The 23,665-nt window shown below is 41.0% G+C and overlaps 2 protein-coding genes across 5 annotated transcripts in view; one reads left to right on the top strand and one right to left on the bottom strand.

Annotated features, from left to right (window-relative positions):
* The window catches only part of LOC124299895 (uncharacterized), a 37,311-nt gene extending 22,157 nt beyond the window's left edge, over positions 1–15,154 (bottom strand). For 3 of the 4 annotated variants that reach the window (XM_046753320.1, XM_046753322.1, XM_046753323.1), the window contains exons 1-4: positions 15,036–15,142; positions 9,940–12,497; positions 8,815–8,958; positions 4,282–4,459 (exon numbers count right to left, since the gene is read on the bottom strand). In XM_046753320.1, coding sequence (XP_046609276.1) covers positions 4,282–4,459; positions 8,815–8,958; positions 9,940–10,981 — 1,364 coding nt within the window. In that variant the 5' untranslated portion in view covers positions 10,982–12,497; positions 15,036–15,142. Of the gene's footprint in view, positions 1–4,281; positions 4,460–8,814; positions 8,959–9,939; positions 12,498–15,035 lie in introns of all 4 variants that reach the window. The other variant, XM_046753321.1, reaches the window with a different exon arrangement.
* Positions 15,155–15,288: 134 nt separating this feature from the next.
* Positions 15,289–20,816, top strand: LOC124299897 (arrestin domain-containing protein 17-like). The gene is made up of 7 exons (XM_046753324.1): positions 15,289–15,420; positions 17,117–17,245; positions 17,317–17,528; positions 17,850–18,032; positions 18,185–18,399; positions 18,842–19,062; positions 19,170–20,816. The coding sequence occupies exons 1-7, from the start codon at positions 15,306–15,308 to the stop codon at positions 19,328–19,330; spliced, it is 1,236 nt and encodes a 411-aa protein (XP_046609280.1). The 5' UTR covers positions 15,289–15,305; the 3' UTR covers positions 19,331–20,816.
* Positions 20,817–23,665: the final 2,849 nt, after the last annotated feature.

The following is a 23,665-nucleotide window of genomic DNA, read 5'->3' as shown; positions in this document are numbered from 1 at the left end:
AGAGAGGAGGGGGGCGACAGGACCTCGATTTTCTCGAGGGATTCGTCCTCTAGATGCGTGCCGAAAGTAGAGCCGATATATGAATGGATGTGCCTTCGAGGTAGTTTTCTACACTACTCAATATCGGAACATTCTGCTGCAAAACGAGTTTAATATATTCATCGAACTTCGGACGATGTAACCACCGAGTAACTGGCACAGTATATAGATAGTTGGAGACGAAAATCTGTAGTTTTACTGCTTAGTTGTCAGTTTACACCAGATGTTCAGAGTCTGTCAAATTTCATGATACCGTGCAACGATTGTATTTAAATTGCTGTCAGATTTGTTTTAACTTTTCTGAATTAAACATCAGAAAAAGGTTTATTTCCAGAATATTTCAAGAAACCAACGGTGTAAATCAGCTATTCACTTGATCCCGACTCCTAATTAGATGTATTCAATGTCGATGAATCAAATTACAACGTTGTAATTTCCAGTAATTTCCATAGTGGATGAGGGCTAATTATCGCAGTATTTTAGAAAGTTTCACTCTCTTATTTGTTTGTTATTTTTTTCTATCCGCGCGTGGCATGGCTGCTTTGCCAAACCCACGCTTTCTTGTGAGTGAATATCGACTGGCGTATTATTATATTCCGACAACGAGTATCAGTCGACAAACGTCTGCGCCTCGAGGCTGAGACAAATATAGACGGTTGCTAACAGGCTTACAAAGTATAACACAATTAGGAGATGGTTTGTTTGAACGCAAGAGTAAGCAAACTTGGATGAATCTTAGTGGCTGAGTCTTTCGAATCTCTAGGGAGCAGTGAGCTGGGCATGTTTCATGAACGTATTATTTCTCCTACTTTCGATTATTTCATTCTTTCATTATTCTCGCAGCTTTTACAAATTCACCTGTTCTGCTTTTAACAACGAAATGCACATCTTCACCTACGTATGGATATCGAAAATTCTCCCTTTCCCGGGGAAATCGCTTTCTCCTAAATTATTTCTACGTCAGCATTAGAGCGCGCTGTAGAAGTCTTCCAAAAGTGACTTATGGGTGTCGTTAGGTGAACGGAGGGAGAAAATCGTTTTTGGTTTTAAAAGCTGAACATCTTTTTAATGCAAATGCAATTTGCAATCTAAAGACTCCGGTGTGGACTGGTAAAACCTGTTTAACCTGCGTAGCAGACGACGCGGCTGTCCTTGAATCGATAAGAATCCACCACTTACAGGTGTACATACATGTAACGAAACGAGGAGAATTGCTTATTGGATTGAGTTATCAATGAGGTGAAAATACAGTTGAAAGTCATGGTCCAACAGGAAATAGCATATCATTGTAATTAATTTATTTTAACGAACTGCAGGATTTGAGCGAGGAATGAAGTGCAGGTCGGTTTGGATGAAAATCAAAATTCAAACCAAATTTGGTTGACAACACGAAATTGATTTGTGAAATATTTTATCCAGGATTTAAAACGTGATCACTCGATTGATACGAATATGACGTAACGCTTCAATTCAAACGAGCGAGAGAAAAATTAATCAAAAATCAAATCAAAAAGTTCGTAGCTTAAGAATGGGGGTACTTGCTTAACGAGCCTTCAACCAAAGATTATACAATCCACATCCCAGCTTATAAACTCCTCAAATCCCAGCGCTTAAGAACTCAGTAATTGCGGGCTTATAGAAATTACAATTCACCGTCATTGTGAATGACACCCTCGTTAAGCGACCCAAATGTCTAGCATGCTTAATAAAAATTGTACAAAAACAGCTTGAATCTATCATATACTCATTGTTAGATGGAAAAACTATATCAGTTGAAATTTTATTTTTGGCGTTCTGAAGGGTGAACTAAGGCATTTGACACTCACGCGTATTGGTGTTGATCTCCATGAGACAATAAACCTCAAAAAATTGGAGTAAATTTGAAATTTTAATTTTTTATCCACGACGTACACTTCGCAATCTTTCAAATTATATCGTCACATTGGAATGAATAGATCTGGAGCTTCAAATAAAAATTTCACATTGATATGTATACAACACGTGACTTACGTTACCAAGTTATTTCCTTGAATAGTGTATTATAGTATTACGTTGATCGCAATTTTGAATTACCGGATGATGATGTAGATCCGAACGTAGAAGCTGAGGAGCTTTACACCAGGATCTATACTAGTTGGAATGTTTCACCCTAATGTTATTGTTAACGCGCCTCTAAACGACCGGCCGATCCGCGGGGGCCAAATAGAATAGCCGACTGCTTGCACGCAACTAAACAGCCCCAACCACCCCACGCCAACCCGGCCGGATGCGCTAGAGACGACCAGCATTGTTAGGTAACTGTCAGATACACGTTTCTTGACTCACAGCTAGGTCAAAATTGAACCGAATATTTTGACTCACGGACCTCCTTCGTTCCCAGGAAAACCAACCCTTAACTGACTTTATTTTGTATCGCGTACATGTGAGAAGGTAGTGCAGGTGTCGTAATCGCCTGCTTTGTATTAAAATTAAGGAAAGCGTTGACAATCCATGTTTTTTGAGCCCCATATTAAGTTCTACAATTGTACTATCAAGTACGAGCATGTTGAAGGGCAAAAAGGTTATTTTTGTACGAGTCGACTTTCTTTCATTTTTTGACGTTCTGCATGTGTTGCGATTTACAAAAAAACACGTTTTTACCAACCCACAAATTGCGCTGCCGTTGTCTCTTTCGAATAGACGAGTCCAGGAGCAATTGTACACGGGTATACGTATAATATAAACATGTTAACCGTCCGCCGACCACGTGGTTTTTTACTGACGTTGCCAGCCAGCGTGGACTATTTCGTCCTGGGCTCCTTTTCCCCCATTTAAGGCTTTTCAAAAACTTCGAAAAAATTCAGGCGATCAGTTTCAGGTGCCTACTTAATATTCCAACATGTTTGTATTCCGAAATTTCCGGTTAGATGATTTGTAAAAGCGGTTAAACAATGAAAAATTCCCGAGACACGGGATAAGTGAGAAAACGAGGGTGGACGATATCGGACATGTTGGCCGGCGGGGGGTTCACGACATTAGACACAACCCTCCTACGAATGTACCCGACCACGAAGAAACTTTTTACGCTACGGCACTTGTTTACAAAAGTCTGCCATATATTAAGTCGGGTCAAACTCGACCCAAAATCTTCGTAGTTTGCAAAACCTGCAGGTTTCAACATCCATTTGGAGGTCGCTGAGCCAACTCTTCCAACACAAATCGCGAAGCTTTACTTTCTGAATATACAATACGTACACATGAATATCTGGATTATTCTCTTCGAACGGATATGCGCAAGATATAGGTATACATGGTTTCACTGTTACGGATGGCAAAAGAAATTTGGAAGATGTTTTTTAATCAGAGTATTAACTGAGAAAACTCATTTCTCTCAACTAATACTAAAACTAATCAGCACGAAGACAGTTCGAATCTACGAATGATCGAAATTATTGAATAAGGATTTTGACGTTTTGAAATGGAAATAATTGGCCTACCACGCATGTTCCTCAGAGTATTCAAGCTGCTTAAGAGCTGACTAATAAGAACGCACAGTAACTGTTACCGTCCCAACAGACGCAAATAAATTCGATGTAACTTCAGCTGCTTATCTGCAGGTGCAGCACACATGCCTGTACTGGTAATAGCGCGGTAGCAACACAGAACATACATTCGACGTAATAAAATCACCAAGTGCCAACAAGACAAGAATGAAATTTGAAGAGCGGGGTCGAAATCTATTTCCCAATGCGGTCCGTGTAATTCGGCATGATTTTACTGGAAAACTTCTATACCTTCACCTCTTCCACACGTTGAACTCAAGTAAAAGAGTTACTAAACTAAATTTCCAGCGCGTATTTGCCCCAGGAACGAGAAACTGAATAGAGTGAGGTACACGAGCACTATGTTCTATTACCGGTGCCAACTATTTGCCGACATTTTCGCGATTTCTCAAATACACAGCGCTCCAATCAGCGCTATAAGAATTTTTGAGTATGTTCAGTACGATTGTAAATTGCTGCAGGTATAACGAAGAAGCATATACTTAACTCTATTATACACGTTGCTCTTCCTGAATGACGATCGTTTTAAATTTTTAATATTGCGGTGTACAAAGTGTTCGATTGTACGGCTACCGGGGCCTGATGGTGGTCCACATAGCATGCAAGCATCAATTGGCTTGTGTGGGCCAAGGGTATGAAAGAAAAGCATTTTTTGGGCAGAAACGGATATTAGATAAGACGTATAGTGATAGTGACTAACCGGCCGCTGTTTACCGAGGTGTTGCTCCGGCTACGCCTCGAGATAATGGAGTCCCCGCGATTTACCACGCCCTTGTGGGTGATGCTGAAGGCTCGCAGTCTGTAGAGATCGTCGCATGCACGAGGGTTGTACGCCTTCTCAGGGAGGCTGTGAACTCTCGGCCGAACGTGGTCAGGTACTGGAAAATACACGGAGAATACAAGTTACTCCAATCAGATATCGGCACAGATCGACCGTTGACCGTCATGGCAATTAATGGGGGGAATAGCTTGGACGTTCTAAGGTCGTACCTATTTTTAGAAGTTTTTTTTAAGTAAATGAAAACAGTTGGAGCAGTTTGAATTTAAGGACTTTATTATTTATAATTTCAAGAAAATCTTAGAATTATGTCATTGAAATCCACAGCAAAATTGTGACATGGCGATTGTTGCGAACGATCACTTTTTCAATCCGGTGGCGCAGATTCCTCAGTTATTTTTTTTACGAACAACTAGAAATTTTCACGCAATCTTTAAAACTTGATTATCGATTCGAGCTCGTGGCTAGACTTTTGAATTTCATTCCAAAAATTTTTTTAACACTTTTTTGGTCGAAAAATAAAATTTATTGTTAATAATCGTATGTATTTGAAAAAAAATTTCTTTGAACATTTGGGTCATGAGTTTAAAACCGAAAAAGTGTTTTTAACTCGACAAAACTTTCCTATCTGTTACAAGATGGACAGTGATGTCGAGAGGTGCACCACATCAAAAGCATTCGAGTTCGAAGACGTTTGCTACTTACATATATGCATCATGTAGCCGTTTTGTTATTAGTCTTAATGAAAAAATTCCAATATATTCTTGAAACCATAAATAATGAAGCCCTCAAACTCATATTGCCCTAAGTGTTTTAGTTTTCTTAAAAAAAAAAAAAAAACTCTTAAAACTAGGTATGATTAGACCATCTAAGCTGTACCCCCCTTAATGGACACTTAATGGTACCAGTTGCGTCCCACATTTCCTGAAAATTCAAGAAAGCGATACACTTACCTCGTAGTCTATAATAGACATTACGTTTAACCGATGAAAATTACTGATTACCACCGAATTGGGTTAGTCCTCTGAAAGAATAACAATATAACGGAACCTGAATGGTTGTGCGTTTTTCATCACAGAATTTGCTGCTTATTTCCAGTTACGATGCAATATGGCTGTCAATAGACTTATGAACTGTTAGAAAATAGTCTCCTGGTTGATCACGAGCTAAGTTTTCAAACGGATGTCTTTACCCGCCCTTTGTGCCATAACCAAGTTTGCATAATTATCGTGTGGCAATTGAAGAGGTACCGAAATAAAACTTTTATTTTCTTCACGTGGTTAATTATCTTCCCCTTAGTGGGAGGGACAGGGACAAAGGGTATTTTCGTTAGGTTTATATCAAGCCTGTTTTTTTTTTTTTTTTTCAACATTCTTTATTTTGATGTACTTCGTCATGTCTTATATTAATTTCTCGTCTTACTCAGCTGTGACACAGCCGGTATATTGCCTATTAAAAATATAAGTGAGATTGCAGGAGACGAATCTTCCGAAGGATCAATCCAATTTTCTTCACTCAGAAAATTCTTCTTATATAAGTATAATGCCGACGGAAGCCTGTGATACATTTTCGTTCACCTCTCTTTCGTCGGCGCGGCAGGGGCTGAGGAGGGGGGAGGGACGGCAGATGCCGTCCGCCCGCCGCGCCGAGACTACTTTGAAAAAGCTCAGATCCTTCAACTTTCCCCCGTTCTCAGTTCTTCGCAGTTATATTCAATACTCTTCTCTTTTCCTCCTCCACAGGCAAAATGGAAATGTATATAGGTATAATATATATATATATATATATATAGACGTAGAAATAATTTTTTCCTAACGAGAAATTTCTCGCCGCAGCTCGGCCGCCTCATCGCCGCCCGTGGCCGCAAAAATTGGACCGCGACGTGATTACGCGAACTCTCGAGTACATTAATAAAATAACGGGGAACAGATCGTGGGTTATGAGTATATATATGCGCATGTACGTACAACTGTACACATATATTCGTACATACTGTAATGTGCTTTGTCCTCGACACAGCTGAATCCGTTGCTACGTTTTTCTTTGTTGTTTTTATTTTTTCGTTTTCCTATTTGCGCTACTCGCTTGCAAACTTTATCCAAATTTGTTTATCCGTGAAAGTATTTTTCAGGTATACTCACTGTCATCGTTTTCACTCTTGACAAGAGATGTGGTCACCGTTCGAAATTATTTCGAGGGTTCAAGCGAAAGGAATAAGCTGCGCTGTAGCGATTTTGAGAATGTTACAATCTCCTGAAGTGAACCTTTTCGGATTTCACAATCAGATATGGTTAGTTTCGGGCTAACGGTAGCAATTCTTTTCTACCGTAATGATGTTAAATGGGTTAATTTAATTGTGGTTTTCGATCATTGCGTCAAGGATTGGGAGGATGTTCGAGATCAAAAACACGTAGAAGAAAAAAAGACAGCGTTGTATGGGTACAGCAAGCACTTTCAGCCAATCTTTTCATCTTGCCCTACTAATACCGAATTCTTACTTTTTGTGTACTAATACCATACTTTCAACCAGAACGCTGGAGCGGCAAGAATTGGAATGGAAATTGAAACGGAATATCAACGATGGTATCGATATTTCTTTTGAACTTCCGAAAGAGTTATTCGGTTTTGTCCTGTTCGTCTCCCCTGAAACAAGCACGCAATTAATGCCGCTTGCTGTTTTTCAGCATTCTTTTTGCTCTCCTTGTACGTGAAACGATTATACGAAACGATTATAATCAAAAAATGTTATTCGGTCAAATATTTGAATGCTTTTATGTTTATTAAATGTATATCGATGTACGTGAAAATCAGATGCGATTGGATAAAGGTTAGGCGAATCTTTTTTAACTTCTGAATTCGCTAACAGCAGGTTCGCGGAGTAAAAGACCCGCAACGAATTTATAAAGTAGATTTAAGATTATGCAAATAACTTTCTACGAGAATCCGCAAACAGCTGTTGGAGTTTAGTTTATATATAATATAATAATCCCCCCCCTCTGTCCCCAGTGAACAAAACAGTCAAGCGTAATAAAAAGATACGGAATTAATCCCCTTTTTATCAAATCCCTACAGAATTTCTCGAAAATTGTATCCAGGCAAATAAATACGAGGTAGAAATGTGAAAACGAGAATATCGACACAACTCAGGGTAAGAAACTCAAGAATACCATATAGTTCGAAAATCCGTTATTCCTGTCAAAGGTCATCCTTATTCCAAATATGTAAGGTCAGCGGCAGAGTAGGAAAGATCCAAATCTAAAGAATTTGAGTTTTCATTTTTCTCTTCGTGTCGCAACATGGGTATAAATAATTATGTAAAGGAATTACCGGCAAGATAGAAAGAGTATAGAGCTCGCAACGTTGAAGGCGATATAATCGTACGGTGTTCACAGCCGCATGGCAGATTTTCTGTTGATTCAGATTACATAAATAGCGTTCCGAACGAACCCATTTTCCGCGAGGCTCTGGAAAATAATTAAGCTGTCATGCCGCCCGGGCTTACAGGTCTTGATGTGCATGAAGGGTAGGATTTTCTCTGATCGAGCCTTTTACCTGCGTATAATGTGTAAGGTTCGGCCCAATATTATACTGTATAGATATACTTTTAGCAGACCTCTTATATTTTTATATTTTCGCTGAATTTTTGTGCCGGAGCAGGTTCAAAGAGCCGGTATATTGTTGATTTGATAAGAGTCTACAGCGCGTCATTGCGGCGAGAGGAAATCTCCCTTACGGGTGAAGCGAAAAACGAAGGGAAAGGCAAATAATGGAAGGAAAAATAAGGTGGAAAACGGATCGACGTATGCTCGGAATTTTTATCCAAGAATAATACGCGTTCTGGATCACTATGCATATCATAGCACGCACTCTGTGCAATCATATTATATATTTTACCGACCTGTTAAATTTTCGGTGAAAGCTTGTGACAATCTATGTAGTAGGGGTTGAAAAGCTCCGGATGGGTGTTATAATTTATGTTTCAAATCAGAAGCTACTAGGCAGGTATATAATACTCACATATCGAGTCGCCTATAGTGAGTCTTGACTCTAGGAAACTTTATGTTATACCCTCAACCGAGAATTGATGTGTTTGAATTTGACCCGAAATTACGGAGTAAAATAATATCTTGTTATTTCTTGGTATTCCGTCGAGTACTTAGAATATTTTCCGAAACTTTGGATTTCCTGTCAAAGTCAAGCTCTCTAGAGGATTGGGGTGTGAATACATGTTATATCTCGTAAGGATCTTCTCCAGCCCGATGAAGCATTGTCAGAGTTGAACGTTGTATAGCAAAAAAAAAAATTCTGAAAAATGTTACTTCCAGTGGTTGATTGATTCACCGAGTACAAACGCACCCTCAATTTATCGTTTTTATGTCAATCATGCGCGGCGCAGGTGTCATTAGGTATCGAAATTCAAAAAATACGACACAAACTGTTTGTCAAGCTGCTCACCGGGTAATTCGAGGAAATTTGATGTCCTCCGCTGTCGCCCTCGAGGGTGAGCGGTGAAATTGAGGGGGCCCACGTCCTCGTTGCTCACGTTCGACAAATTCGACGCCTGACTGTCCCTTGAACCGCGTCGTGAGGCCAGATAAGCTGCATGAAAAAATTGAAATTTCTGTTAAACGACTATTCGGATTCCACTTCGTGCTGCTGCTGATATGAATTAAACGAAACTATCTTCTGAAGGATTGAAATTCATTGATTGTTACTTTATTTTTGAAACTCGAATCTCGGTCACTCTTATTTGTACTCTGAATTGCCAAGTACATATATTTCCCGCTCCGTTTGATCAGGCAGACAGATGTGAAACTATTTTCTTTCTAGCAATGTTCAAAAAAGGGAACGTGTCATGGAACATTACAAAAAATGTACCGTTACGTGTGTTTAATACGTAGGCGCTTTGAATTTCGTGAAAAGATAATATCACTTTAGGACAAATTCACGTCATTCGGATTAATGCACGGTCTATACATAGGTATACATGGCTCTCCTTGATCCTATTTCATACGGGCACCTATACCGTGTTACTTGACTGACGTGCCAGTGAATGTGTTAAGTTGCGAAGAAGGTGTGGGTAAAGTGCGCGTAATGTGCAAAGGGTATACATATTTAAGCATAATTTAGGAAAGTGGGACCTTGAACCTCATTAAACTCCCACAACGATCAGGGCGACCGCAGGCTGACAGGTCTTATGGACATTCTGAGTTTTTTACACATTTTGAGGAAACTGACCTTTCGGCATTCACAGACAAGATACAAAACTACTGTCAGGCGAGTTTCTACACGTGACAATTCAGTTAATGCAGATCATTGTAGAGGAAGTGTTTTCATATTGCAGCTCGGTAAATTTTGGGATTTGACAACTCTCTTAGATTCGTGCCAATTTCCCAAAAAATCTTCCAATCACTGATCAAACATTGTGATCACTTCTCGGAAGTTTTTTCGATGCCTGACCAACTCCTGGTGATTTTTATCTCATATAATAGCGTCCAGTTCCAACAAAGTTCATACGACTCGGACAGGCAGCATGGATACAAGAAGTACAAGGATTTACTGAATCAAAGAGACTATTACCCAAGCCTGCCTTCATCGAGCCCCTTCGTCGAACGGCGGGACTTGAAAGCATGGTAACCTGGGTCTCAGCTTCGGTCAGGTCAGTCAGGTCACTCGTGGACCTCCGGGCCATGGTCTTCCCGGGTTTGGCGTCGACGAGAGTTTCCTTTCCAACGAGGCATCCCTGGCTGCGATTGAACTCTCCGGAGGGAAGGTTTCCACGGCGAGGACTGTCGTAGTCGAACCTGGTCGTTTGCCCATGACCCGGTGACCTGGGACTCTTCGCGCCAAATTCTACCTGCAGCTTCGGTTCCACTGGACTCTCGCCTCGACTCAGTCCAGTCGGGGCAATGATCGTTGGGGACATCGGGCTCCTCGGGCTTCTTGGACTCCTCGGACTCTTGGGGCCAAGATTGAAGCAGGAACTACGCCGGCGGTCGAAAAACTCGGACTGCTTTTTGGCATTCGTGGCGGTCTGACTTTTTGCGTGGCTGAAATTGAAATACTGATTGTGCCCGGGCTGTGGGGATCCCGATACCGTTGGAGTGATGGGGCTCTTTGGTGGGTAAGACATGGTCTTGTTTAAGTTCCTCCTGACGTTACAGAACTGGAAGACGTTCGAGGGGGAGGGAAACCCTGGAGAGCTAAACACACTTCCATCGCAGCTGGGACTCTTGGGGGTCCTGGGGGTCCTTGGAGTCCTGGGACCGGCGTTCGGGCTTTCCGGGCTGTTGGGACTTTTCGGGGCGGAGAAAGTGAAGTAGTTTCCGGTGTTATCGCCGTTGCGATTTTTTCCCGGGTTTGCCGGCGAGCCGGCAGCTCCGAACTCCTCGCAGTCGAACTTGGCGCTTCCGACCTGTGGGTAATATTCCGTGGATAGATCAAAAGTGCGGGGTATTCGGGTCGTCTTTGTCTTTGCCGAGTTCGAGTCCCCCGATTCTGAGTTGGTCGACTCCGAGTACCTTTGTGTCGGACTCTTTTGACCCGAGGCTTGCGGTGGCTGTGGTAAATGGCGGATGCTCTTTGGCGATTTGCCGTAAGAGTCAGGGCTATTGACCGCCATCCTGTTTCGGATCTTTCTCTAAAATACCAACCCCGCACCCTTTTACTACCTAGCGCCCTTAAGCTCAGGGACTAAGCCTTTCTTTTCCTTTCCTCGTGGATCCCCGACCTTTTGGATCCCGCCTCGATGCCTCGTTATTCGCTTTTGTGCTTCAATTAAAACCGAATCGCGGCCCTTCATAGCCTACACGATACAGGCCAGGTTGCCGATGTGGATGCTTAGCACAGACCATGATTGCGATGGTAGTTAAGTTCGTCTAGAGTGCTCGGCAAAGGTCTTTATTGATCGGCATTGTTTCATTATTACTTATCAAATTACATAGGATTAATATCATCATGAAACGCTATTTTCACAACAGTATGCGTATTCATACCCATGTGCGTACATCGTCGCCTACGTATACTCACTATAATGATATGCCACGATTAATCACGTCCTGGGGCATATTATATACAGCTCTTCAATCTATGCCCCAATACAGACCACAATGAATATAGTACCTTATCATCATAGATGGATGGAAACACACTCGCCCCCTTTTAACCCTTCACTCTCGCACACCCGCGGGGCTCGGACGTTGATTTATCGACTACAGTCTTCATTATCGCAACACAGATTATACATAGTATACACCACATTGTTCCTTATCCCTCATTGTTAATGATATTATTACACTCTGAATACCGATATCAATTATACTAGCAATACTCGTCGTTTTCACACTCGGTATACAACATCAAATTAACGCAAATGAGAAAATAACATGAAAAAATTTAACTGTCCGACGTTTTCGGAAAAGGGGCCGAACGACCCCCGCGCGTTCAAAAACCAGTGGTAACTGTAGGTTCTACAGAATCTATCTCGTATCGCGAGGTAAAATTAAGTTCTGTTTATTTACGACACATTCAAAGTTATGTATCGTTATGACTTATGACCATTGAGTCGCGATGCACAAAAATCTACCTATATGTCTACGTAACACCCGCAGTATGATAGTTGAAATAGAAATTGAATCGACAAGTGTGTGGATTTAGACGCGCAGATTCGGCAATCTCGCAACACTCTTCCATAACCTGTTGACGGTGTGCGGTGACCTCACCCCTCCCCGCCGGCACACGGCGATTCTTCAAATTGCCGCTTTTGTGCGGTAACGTTTCCCACCGACGAGCCGGCAATACTGTTTAATATTTTGCTCCGTGCTCCCTTAGTCCTTCTTTTCGTTTTTGTTTGAGCAAAAGTGTATGGAGATGGTTAAAACACGTGCGTTGCGAAAAGCGTCAAACCACTTTTATACGCAGCGATAAGGGAATCGCGTTACCCTGGTCACCCTAACGGCGGATCGTGCGCTACTGGATGCTTACGTTGATGGTGATGGTGGTCGTGTCACGGCTGCTGCTCCTCGGTCAGGCCCGGGACTACCACCCCCTATCCACCCCTACGCAGTCGCTCTGCCCGTTGAGGAAAGTTGCGCGGCATCCCCGGTGCAGAGGGTGTAAGGTAGGTACGCGGTATATACCTGCGTATAAATGTAATATAACTTGATACATAACGCCTTCGACCAGTTTACGCCGCGTTTTGCAAATGAACGAGTAAACAAAAATTTGTTTTTGAAGGGGAAGGAGACAAATAAAAATTACCACCGTTGAGCCTGCGGGTAATTAGGGTTCAGATTTTATCACAGGTTTGCGGCGAAGAACTGTGCTAAAGCGGGAAGGAGGGAGGGAGGGAGGTTTATTTTTCTTACCAAATCTCGTGGTGTCTTCTACTAGTGGGTATAATGTTGGAATTATATGAAATATCACTTTGCTGCTGAGTTCTGTTGATGCGACACGTGATCTTTCGTTTCGATGTCACCGAATAACGCGATGGTTAACAATTTGAAAGCAACCCCATTTACGCTCAAGTAATTCGCTTGCATGAACTTGTCAGTCTCATCTTAATCACCTAACTTGAGTATTTATCGGGAATATGTTATAATTTGGAAATTCAGTATTTATGTTCAATATTCAATTGAACAATCTGCACTACTCAAATATTTCTGATTCCCTTTGAGAGTTTTTTCTTTCTCTCGAAACTGTACTTGTTAATATGGACGGCTAGACGTACTGATGCTGGAAATGTTTATAATGAAGGATCATGATACAATTCCATGGATAAAACATATGAGGTTTCGAAGAAAATTGGTAGGGGAATAAATGAAAGAATTTACCGTAATAAATATCAAGAAAATGTACAATAGATTTTTAAAAATATTTCTAACTGTTCAAATTAAGAAAAAGCACTTAATCTAACAAAAACTGTTTTGGATTTGTTTGCCACTCATCGATTGCCATATCATGTGCCCAGTTCCGAACCATTTGTAAGCGCTATTATTTAGTACATCAAAAAACATTGGAGACGTCATTTTTTAAAAACTACCCTTATAGTTTACCCCCAAAATTCGATTTCTCAGCATGCCTCGGTAATGATATCATGATATCAAATTTTTTGACAAGTCCAGGAAATTATTTACCATCAACTGATGATAAATTGGGCAGTGTTTTTAGCCTCAACGGATGCCTGCCTTATTTAGGGGGGGGGGGGGGGGGGTGGTCTTTGCTACTTAAGCGGCCGATAAGCAGGTAAAATACGTGACTGATGTATTTCGGTAGATTACAACATGTCACTGAATGAAGAAAATTAATGATTTAGACCTAGGGCACTTTCCTTGTGAGAGAATTTGGGTATCATATGAAATTCAAGAATAGACTAGGTAAGCCAGGCATCTACTATATCATCTGATGATATTTGGTTTTTCTTATCCTCGCGTCTTATTCAACCTTGTTCGAGCTTGTGACTCACGAGTTGATCATCCGTTTGGCCCGTCTCCCACTTATCAGCCGTGTTCGGTAAGTAACAAGTTACCATGCGCTTGAACTACAGTCCTTGAATTTTCGAAAAAGACTATCAATTTTGACAATACGGATAGCAATCGCACAAATTTGGATGTCTCCTATCGATTCAGATATTGACGACATCGCACCGACAGGTTGATACTAGGCTTTTTAAAATTTAGAGTGACAAAAGTAAGTAAAATTTGTTTCAATGCGATTTCATGTTTAGAGGACTTTTTATCTTAAGCTCACGATTAAGCAATGCAGATCGTTTCCTTTAGTTGCGTGAAAGCTTCGTTACTCAGAAGGCTAAACGATTTCATTTCTATATGTATACCGTATAATAGGCTTGTTAATGGAATCTATCATATTTCTCCACGTCTCGAATGCCACTTTGAAAAAATGATTTGAAAATGATTATTTCACGCCCAAGTAGATAATTTAACCAACAACAAACTGTTTTATACTTGTCAAAAATATTAATGTGTCGTATAATTTTATGTTGTAATGTTCTTTCATGTTCAAATGTATGTTTCAAATTACGCGCCTCAAGGCGCTAAGTATACTGTTTCAAAACATGGCGGCCACTTGTTCAAGGTCTCACAAACTGGCAGCAGAATGATCAAAGAAACCTATGCGGTGGTCGCTTCTGGTCCTTCTGGTTTACGTAGTATCTACGTCATAGAGATATAAGAAATCTCTATGATCTACGTACCGTAAATAGTTTTCGAAAGAACCCCTACAAAGCTACACGGTCACCGTCTGCGCCGTGGTATGCGTAACTTTCGGATGGCAGCATTTGCCAGGTATGTAAGGCAAAGGTAAAATCTGCGCAAACCTGCCTTGGCGGAGGTAGTGACCGTGTGGCTTATTGTTAGAGAAAGAAGAACGCGAAGGGTACAGGATCTCTGGTACAGACCGTACTTATACATCGTGGAGTTGATGCATTTCGTAGCGAACAGACTTTCTCTAATGTGAAATAAAGCGCGCAGGTAGTTTGATGCATCTTCAAATTTTCAACACATATTTTAAACAATGTCCATGTGACTCAATTGAACATGCATATCTAGATGATTCTTTTATAAGCAGTAAAAAAATTATATCGAGTGAGTAGCGGGGTCAAACAGTGTACCATCACCCATATAATTTTTTTAACGAATGAATTTTTAGTTCCTAAATACCTACGCTTTCCAGAAACTGGCCAAGCCACGTTCCCCACGTTTGTTCGTCCCTGGATTATTGTTAGCCCAAAACCCCGCCGAATTGGACGGCCCTGGGGAAAGAGGCGCGTCGCTTGATGACGATAGCCGAGAGCCGGCTGGTGTTTGTCAGCGCCTGTGGCATAGATCACTTCGTGCTTCTCGACGATCAAAGAACTTCAGAGTATGGAACGTATTTGAAGCAATTTTGCATAAGTATACGCACGAAACAATAACGGTTCGCAAGTCCCGATGGGAGGCACGCAATTAGCGATTGAATATGACCGTGAAAATGGTATATATCTACCGGGTGAACTTGTGTCAGGGAGAATTGTGGCAGATTTTTCGTCACCGAAAGAGATCAGAGGTGAGCATGGAATTATTCATTTATTTTTCTATTGCGTAGCGGTGGCAAAACAATGTGTACTGTTTAAATTGACAGCAGTGCATTAAACGTGGATGTTTCCATTCCTTTTTCTAGGTTTCTCTTTTTTAGCGGAATTTGACATTCAATTCTATTTTTATCCACTGTGAAAGTGTACTTTCATTATTTGATTCTACTAAATTGGAAAGCACCCGGCGTTTCGTGTATGCGAACAGGCCTTATCCAAGCTGATAAAGGTCATGATCTCACACACACGCATTGGAACGTGCAGACGCGTTTGTTTTCTAGCTGTGTGTATCAATGATGCAATCTCATCCATAATTCATTCTCAATATTTACTTAATATCACAGACGTGCAATTATGTGTGCAGTCCATATAACCAGTTATAAAGGCATACACGTTTACACACACATTAAAAATCTGTCCATCAATTGGAACAAAAAATTATGCATACAAAAAGTCTTACGCGGCAATCTGTCGGGAATTTTTTACAGAAGAATCGTGCAGAGAGTTTGCGCAGATCAGTTTATCAAAGGTTATCGAGTTTGCCTGCAATGTTGGGCAGACCGCAAATCGCAAAGATTTCACTAAATCTGGGTACACATTAATAACTCGCATGTTTTCGAACAAACTGGTTCTGTTCGTTTTACGAGTAGATTTCGGCACCAAGCGCACGGCTGCTTGACACTAGCACCAAACGTTTACATTCAAAGTAGGTACACAAAACGTACAGTGCGGACGGAAGCGTTAAAAACTTCTTTTCTCAACGTCTTACCGTTAATAAGTTCGCATTTTTTTTCTTCACTAATCTTTGTTCAATAATCTCAAATGTCTAACAGTATTAGTAAATCAGAATTTGTATTCACTCAAAAAATGTTTGATACTGTATCAAGCCGAACACGCAGTTCGATTAGGGGCCATACTTAAATTACGTAACAAACGTAAGGGAGGGGGGGGGTCAGACTCGATTGTTACACTTTGTTACGATACGGGGGAGGGGGTCTTTTGATGCTTGTACGTAATTTTTTGAATTGAATGTAAAATTTTTTGATAATTAATAAAAAAATTCAAACTGAATTCCCGCGCCAGATTCTGTTATAGCCAAACCTTTAACATTTTGAAACTAGCGCGCTGCGGTAGCTCTTGGCATTAGATCACTCAACTTACAGTAATTAAAACACTTAATAATTAATTAATAATTAATAAATTGAAGAATAATGAAAAATACAAATGATTTTAATAAAATTTTATGCTATTTCGTTATTTGATTCCGAAAAATTACGTACAATTTGGGACGGGGGGGGGGGGGGGGGGTTGACATTTTGTTATGATCTGTTACACAGGGGGGGTAGGGGTTGAAAAGTTCTTCAAATTCCGTTACGTAATTTAAGTACGGCCCCTTATCTATTCACTCCTGTTAGGCTCATGTTTGATGTTTTCTGACGTTCAAAATGAACGATTCGCATTAATTAAATCATGTGAAATCGTTAAATTTTTTGAACTACCATCACTTTTATTATCGTTATAAAAACGCAGGTAAAACAATTCGTCACGAGTTAAATTTCTCCTGCAATAGACGAGTTTCGTGGGTTTATGAGGCCTGTCCGAAATTTTTACGGAAACACTAAAGTCGTACGAATGACAACCTTTCCTTTATCCTAGTTTTTTTGCCCCTAGGACTCCGAGTGAAGGTCGTTGGGGAGGCGAAAGTGAGATGGACTGTAAAGCGAGGGAAGTCGCGGACAGTGTACCGCGGTGAGGAGAATTACTTCTCCTCGCTGTTCCACTTGATAGGAAGTGATTCCGGTATGTCTGTAGAATTATTTCTTTAGGAATTCCTTACTGCAGGGTGCGTAATACTGCCCACCAAACCGCAGGTCCAACCATCGAGCTTCCAGCCGGTCACCTGGTTTATCCGTTTAGTATTCAACTACCGATGGGGCTACCTAACAGCTTTGAGCATAAGATTGGTCACATACGGTATACGATCAAGGCCACTTTTGACAGGCCATGGAAGTTCGATCATGAGGTCAAGGCTGCATTCACAATTGTTTCTGCCTATAACTTAAACGAGAGACCGCAAGCTGCTGTAAGTCAACATTGTGGCTCTGAATGTATTAGACTAAATTCACAGTTCCTCACGAATGCCTCTTTATCAATCGACACCTGTTAAAATTAAAAACGTTTCCAAAATCTGCGTGAATCGAAGATGGCTCGGTTTCATAAATGGAAAACTAGTTATACCGTTTGCATCTTCAACTGTATTCTATGTAAATGTGAACGACCCTCTTTACGTCGATATCGCAACCTTTTTGTCCCGAGATTTCAGAGTAAAACTCATCAAAACTTGAGCGATTTCGAAGTACATACTTATGATTAGAACCATCATGATAATAATTTAAATGTGTAGCTGTCGATCCACGGAAACATGCAGAAGAGCTTTTGCTGCTTTTGTATGGGCAAGGGAAATTTATCGGCAATAATATCTATTCCCTCGAGTGGATTTGTGCCTGGTCAAATCATACCTGTTACTGTAGAATGTGAAAATAATTCCACAGTCGAAGTGGAGCAGATACAGGTTTCTTTGAGACAGGTACGTCAAAGTGAGCAACATAAATGTCATTTAAATACTGCAGAACATGCTGGCATGTTGCGGTTTGGATCAAGCATTGGCAATTAAAATTAAATTAAAATTCCTTAACATTCCTATTCACTTTATCATTAACCGGAACGATACGACTGTAGAAGTTGAGATTTGAAGCGAGCTCTCCGTATCATCGCTCCAAGAAAGTAGGATCGAGTGTGATAAAATCGCAGTTCAATGAACCGTTTGCTAACAAATCCGAGGAGCCTGTTATACTACCATTGAAAGTTCCGGCGCTTCCTCCGTCCAATCTTGAGTTCTGCGGGATAATCGACCTTGATTACGTCTTGAGAGTAACGATGTCTTTCTCCGGGGTGTAAGTAATTAACTTTTGCTGTTGATTATTTTGCCAAGTGCTGAAAATTTAAATGCTAAAACATAGGTGCCAAACACGGCCAATATTGTATCATGAATTTCGGAATCTGAAATTGAAACAATTAGGTTTTATTCGATCAAGAAAGTACCAGGCAGTGCTATTTAGTATTTGCCCAGATGTATGATGGTTTTACTTTAATACTGAATGACAGATTCGCTTGACGTTGTTTTACAATCACTCACGTTTCAAATAGCTTTTACCAAGAGAACCAACTCTGTCTTGTTTGGCCCATGTTTCACGCCGCATCACTACAGACGTTGGCCGAAATTTTATACAACCTCCACGACACCATTCCCAAGTTCATGGTATCTAAGAAAATTCTTTGATTCGAACTATATTACGGTGTAATAATTAATAAACTGGACAAGAAATTCTTTTACAGGCACTGCGACATCCACGAAGACTTCCCCATCCTTATTGGAACAGTTCCACTGTACGGGTCCTTCGACATGTACAGCCCAAACGTCCGGGTGACCCCATCACCTAGTGCACCACCCCTACAAAACCCTGCAGATTTTACAAATACGTCTTTCCCTGGTCACTCACAACCTAGTGACACACCGTCGCCTCCGTATCCAAGTCAGGGTGATCCACGCGATTTACGTGAGTCAGAATAACATTGAAAATAATATTTATTCAAGTTTTGATAATATGTTATTTGTACAAAATGAACGGCCGAATCTAATGTTCTGTCAACATGTCAATTTCAGCTCCACCTTCTTATGAACAGTGCATGTATGGTGCCCAATCTATCAAGGACACGGAGGAGTCCGATTATGTTCAGGCCGTTCCATATGCTCCGCGATATCCTGTGTACAACTACGACGCCGCTAACACAGCTTCTAGTGCTCCCATCCGCGAAAAGCAGTGAATGCAGATGAACGCCCTTAAAGACAAAGTACCAATCACTACACTAAGATACTCTTGGGAACTACTCCGAACCATTGCATTTCGATTAAATCGTCATCAGTTTCCAAGAAAATTTTCGTGCTTTCATTAGTTTTTTTCTTTAAGGGTGACGTTATTCGCCGTTGACAATTTCTTAAGTGCCTTGTGACGCACTTACAGAAAGTCTACATATTATGTATTTTTAAGACTAGTGTACGTAGCTTCAAAACTCTATGTGAGTTACTTGTTGCAATGTGTCGACGTATAACTAATTCACACTGCCTGTAACGAGTGCGAAGTTACTGAGCGCACATTTGTTTCGAATGTTACAATCAAGAGACTTGACTGAAAATATAGATATCAACTGTACTGGCCCGAGAGCGCAGTCGCTTCAGTTTGGCAGGTTGCGTCAAAACGACCAACACTCGGTGTCGTTGCAACGACATATTGTTATTTACACGGTGAGAATTTTATAGTAACGGCAACTAAAGTTACAGTTACGGTTACCAAAGAAACATAGTAAATAAGTGACAATTATGCCATTTTGGTGCTCTAGAATATGTAAGCATAGTAACGATTACTATGATCACTCAGTAGCCACTTCAGTGGCACATTGTAGCTAATAACATATTCACGTAGTAGCGGCTACCATATTGACATAATTTCCAAAACTTTGCACATATTCTTGACAACAATAATACCGTTTACCATGCTGTGAATGAATAATCTCTGAGATAACGACGAAAGCATTAGAAAAGTGAGCCAGTGGTCGTTTATGTCGACCTACTTCTTCGTACCACGTACGACCACGTACGAGTTCGGCAACTGTTAACAATCGTCTCGAAATTTTGTAAAGTATCGGTCGAATGCGATGACACTGAAGGATCCAGAAAAATTGAAGTGTTTCTTACTTAATTTTTTCGTTAAGAACGTGGCAAAGTTTCGTGGCGGATGCACTGTAGTATGTAGTTTGACAAGATTCCAGACGACATCAAGCCCAGAGCCTTGCCCGGAGCACACGAAATCGTGCAGTAAGTTGCGTGCCGTCGCATCGCACACACGAGCCGGAGACTCGCCCTACACGACTGCATCGCCGTGACCTGTTGCCGCTGTGCGTTGGTGCACGGATCACTCGTTTTCCGCTGTGTTCGCGACGGCCACGGCTTACTGCATTTCGAGTGCTCACTGCTCCGGGCTTCGTACTTCGGTCCGTCTCGTCACGAACGACGCTGGAATCCGCGTGCACGAATCTCAAGTTCCGCAATAGATGAGGGGTGAAGTTTGAAATTCCGATTCAGTGGCTTTGTGTTTATTCACGAAAATGACTGGAACAAAAATTTTATATAATAAAATACAAAGAATGTGTTTATTGTTAATTGATGTTCATCGATCAATGAAAATGTAATTTAGGAAAAATAAAAAAACTGGCAAGCCTCGAACCCGGGCCGCCAGCGTGCCAAGTCCCACTTCACCACGCTCGCTTTCTCAACCGGTAAAAAATTTTAGAGGTATAGCTAGTAGAAAAGGGAGTCACACGAAAATTTACTGAGAAACAGGCTTATTGAACAAAATGCCGTTAACCTAGTACTCGGGCAGGGCCGAGTTTTTGGAAATCGCCAGTGGATAAAATCAGTGATATTTCGGTGATGCAAAAGTGGATTTGCTGAGTGTAATTTTGGCAAAATTTCACAACCAGACCGAAGAATTGAGTGGATTTTCAGTGAATCACAAAGTCAAAGGAAAATCGTATTTCAGCCATTGCAGCATCGAGCAACGCTTTCCTGGACCAATCACGATGCTACTACAAACGCAGTGTCATTAACGCCCCAATTGCAGCGATCGCTTCCCCAAAATTTGCCGTGCCCTGGTGTATTTCAATCCGTCGTCACACCGCTGACAATATTTCACGTCTATGTTACGGCGAATCCGCCCTACAACCCCAATCTGTGGCATTCAAACACTATACGTTAGTATCAGGTTTTCTTAATCAGGAATAATTTTTCTCCCGGTGTCCGCATATCAACTTCCACTTTCGATTTCAGCTCCGCCTACATACGAAAGAAACCCATGCGGCTGAAATATCAGATCCGAGGAAGAGTCCGTCCACAGTTACGATGCACAATTAACGGACATGTGAGCTAGACGTTGGAACTATTGCACTAATGCGATTCTTCATCAGTGTATGTGTAACAAAATACAATATATCAGATAATATTATACATATATGTATACAGCTTGCGAAGTATGTGAATGTCATTATTTTTCTAGTATTTTAATTATCTCAGTTATGGTCATCGCCATTCGCAGCGGTGTAGTGCGCGTTGATCCGATGCTACGCACGATCATTTTACACATAATTATCCATATATATAGAAAATTACGAGAATGAAATAATAACCAAACCTCAAAGCTTCTTCGCAACACATGGAAAAGACCTTACCTTTCGGCGGGTATAGAACGAAGCGAGATGAGCACACTAGATAACGTGACGTATAAAACATAAGCTTTTCGATACCTTCTACATACAGCCACTCTATAATTGAGGTTCGATGATAGAAAAAAAATAAACAAAATTCCGGAAATGAGCCACCATGTATACAAATCAAACTTCAGCAATCTTCAGTCAAAGGTTGTCAGCTACTACGCAACGCTTGACCGGTTATCTTACGGAACAAAGCTTTTTTTTCGACTATCCTAGCAAACAAAAATAGTTTTGTGAGCCCAAGTGTGTATATCGTTTCTCTCAATCTAATAATCCACTCGGTTAATGACGGATGGATAATTTTCACCTGCAGGTATTCATCGCCACGGTTACTTCACGGTACTCTAATAATATTAGAACTTGCCCTCTCGTCCAATCGCCGAACATAGAAAAATAGCTTACAGTGGTAAGTCGATCTCTGTTCCGTACACGGAGAGAAAAATCTGAAAAAAATTACCCTGCTGTTACTAATGGTGATGTAAAAGACACCTAATGCAGTTTTTATTGATGCATGTTACAAAAATTGTGGGTTTTTATGAAAAAAATTACTACCTTGCTTAGAAACTATGTATTTCGACAGCACAAAATTTAAAATGTGACGACGCATTTTTCTGATGCAGCACGGTAAAAACTGCATTAGGTGTCTTTTACATCACGACTGTAGTAACAGCAGGGTAATTTTTCTCAGATTTTTCTCTCCGTGTACCATGTATGGTATACGTGTTCGAACACCATTGATGTTTAATTGAATAATTTCAGTTGTCCAACGCCATCACTTTGTTCGGTGCCGAATTCGAATTTAGGGTAGAATTTGAAATGTGGCCAATCAGCTTCGAATTCTATCCGCAACGGTGATGTTTCAATTTTTGCCACCATGCGGGCGCCACCATAGGGTTCAAATGTTTACGCATATTTCGTATGGGTTGAGCGACTTTTTATGTCATTTTTATACGTATACAAATTGGTCATTCCACGGGTCAAATAGAGCGAGATGGACAATCGCGTTTATCACAGAATCTATATCTATATACACTTCAAAACGTTTGTCATGTAATCTAGTCGTAAAGTCGTTGGAAAAGCCTTTAAAATCTACATATAAATATGTAAAACTTGTCAAAAGTGGAGTTTCATCACGAGAGGCGAGAAATAAGTGATAACGTTTCCGCAAGGTAGGCCAAAGGCTTCTCTTCGCGGTAAATAAAAGATAGTGCGTCGGCTCGCACGCGTTTATTTTTATTTTTTCAATGAACTTGGTGCGATCGGCGCACACTTATCTTGGCATCGCTCATACGGAACATTGTGCGCCTACGAGGTGGAATCTGACCGATCCAAGACCACCCGTGTTATCTGCTACGCAAATTAAATATTTGACAGTAAACGACACTGGCCGCCTTAAATTAATCAAAATCTACCTCCGTACGCATACCTAGGAACAGTAGAAATTTTAGCCGGTAATATACCTACATATGATACACTTCAGTGGGTAAGAGAATCCGTCGCCGTGTGCCTACCTAGGTACAGTGAAATGTTGGCCGGTAATACACCTACAAACGATCCACTTCATTCGGTACGATGAAGTTTTTATACCTGCGACTGTTGGTCGGCTCCAACGATATAGCAGTAAAACGACGTCAGTCACGAAGGCAAAATTTGCTTTTTTATCAACGAGTATGTTGGCACAGAAGTGATGAGACCCGTCTGACGTGCACCGAGTTCCGTGCATTCGTGTATCCACGAATGGTACGTGCAACGATGAATGCTTGATATGAGATAAAATTTTTGAGCAGCCTAATTGTTCTACAGAAATGTTCAGATAACAGAATAAATTATAGACAC

Source organism: Neodiprion virginianus, chromosome 3 (genome assembly GCF_021901495.1).
Source record: "Neodiprion virginianus isolate iyNeoVirg1 chromosome 3, iyNeoVirg1.1, whole genome shotgun sequence".
Lineage (NCBI taxonomy): Eukaryota > Metazoa > Arthropoda > Insecta > Hymenoptera > Diprionidae > Neodiprion > Neodiprion virginianus.
The sequence above is the reverse complement of the archived record's forward strand: the minus strand, read 5'-3'. Positions and strand labels throughout refer to the sequence as shown.

Excerpts from the sequence above, each read along its gene's own strand:
- LOC124299897 (XM_046753324.1), top strand. The coding sequence starts at position 15,306 with ATGGGAGGCACGCAATTAGCGATTGAATATGACCGTGAAAATGGTATA. Across the intron at positions 18,033-18,184 it reads TACAGGTTTCTTTGAGACAG|AAGTTGAGATTTGAAGCGAG; the intron begins GTACGTCAAAGT and ends ATACGACTGTAG. Across the intron at positions 19,063-19,169 it reads GGGTGATCCACGCGATTTAC|CTCCACCTTCTTATGAACAG; the intron begins GTGAGTCAGAAT and ends TGTCAATTTCAG.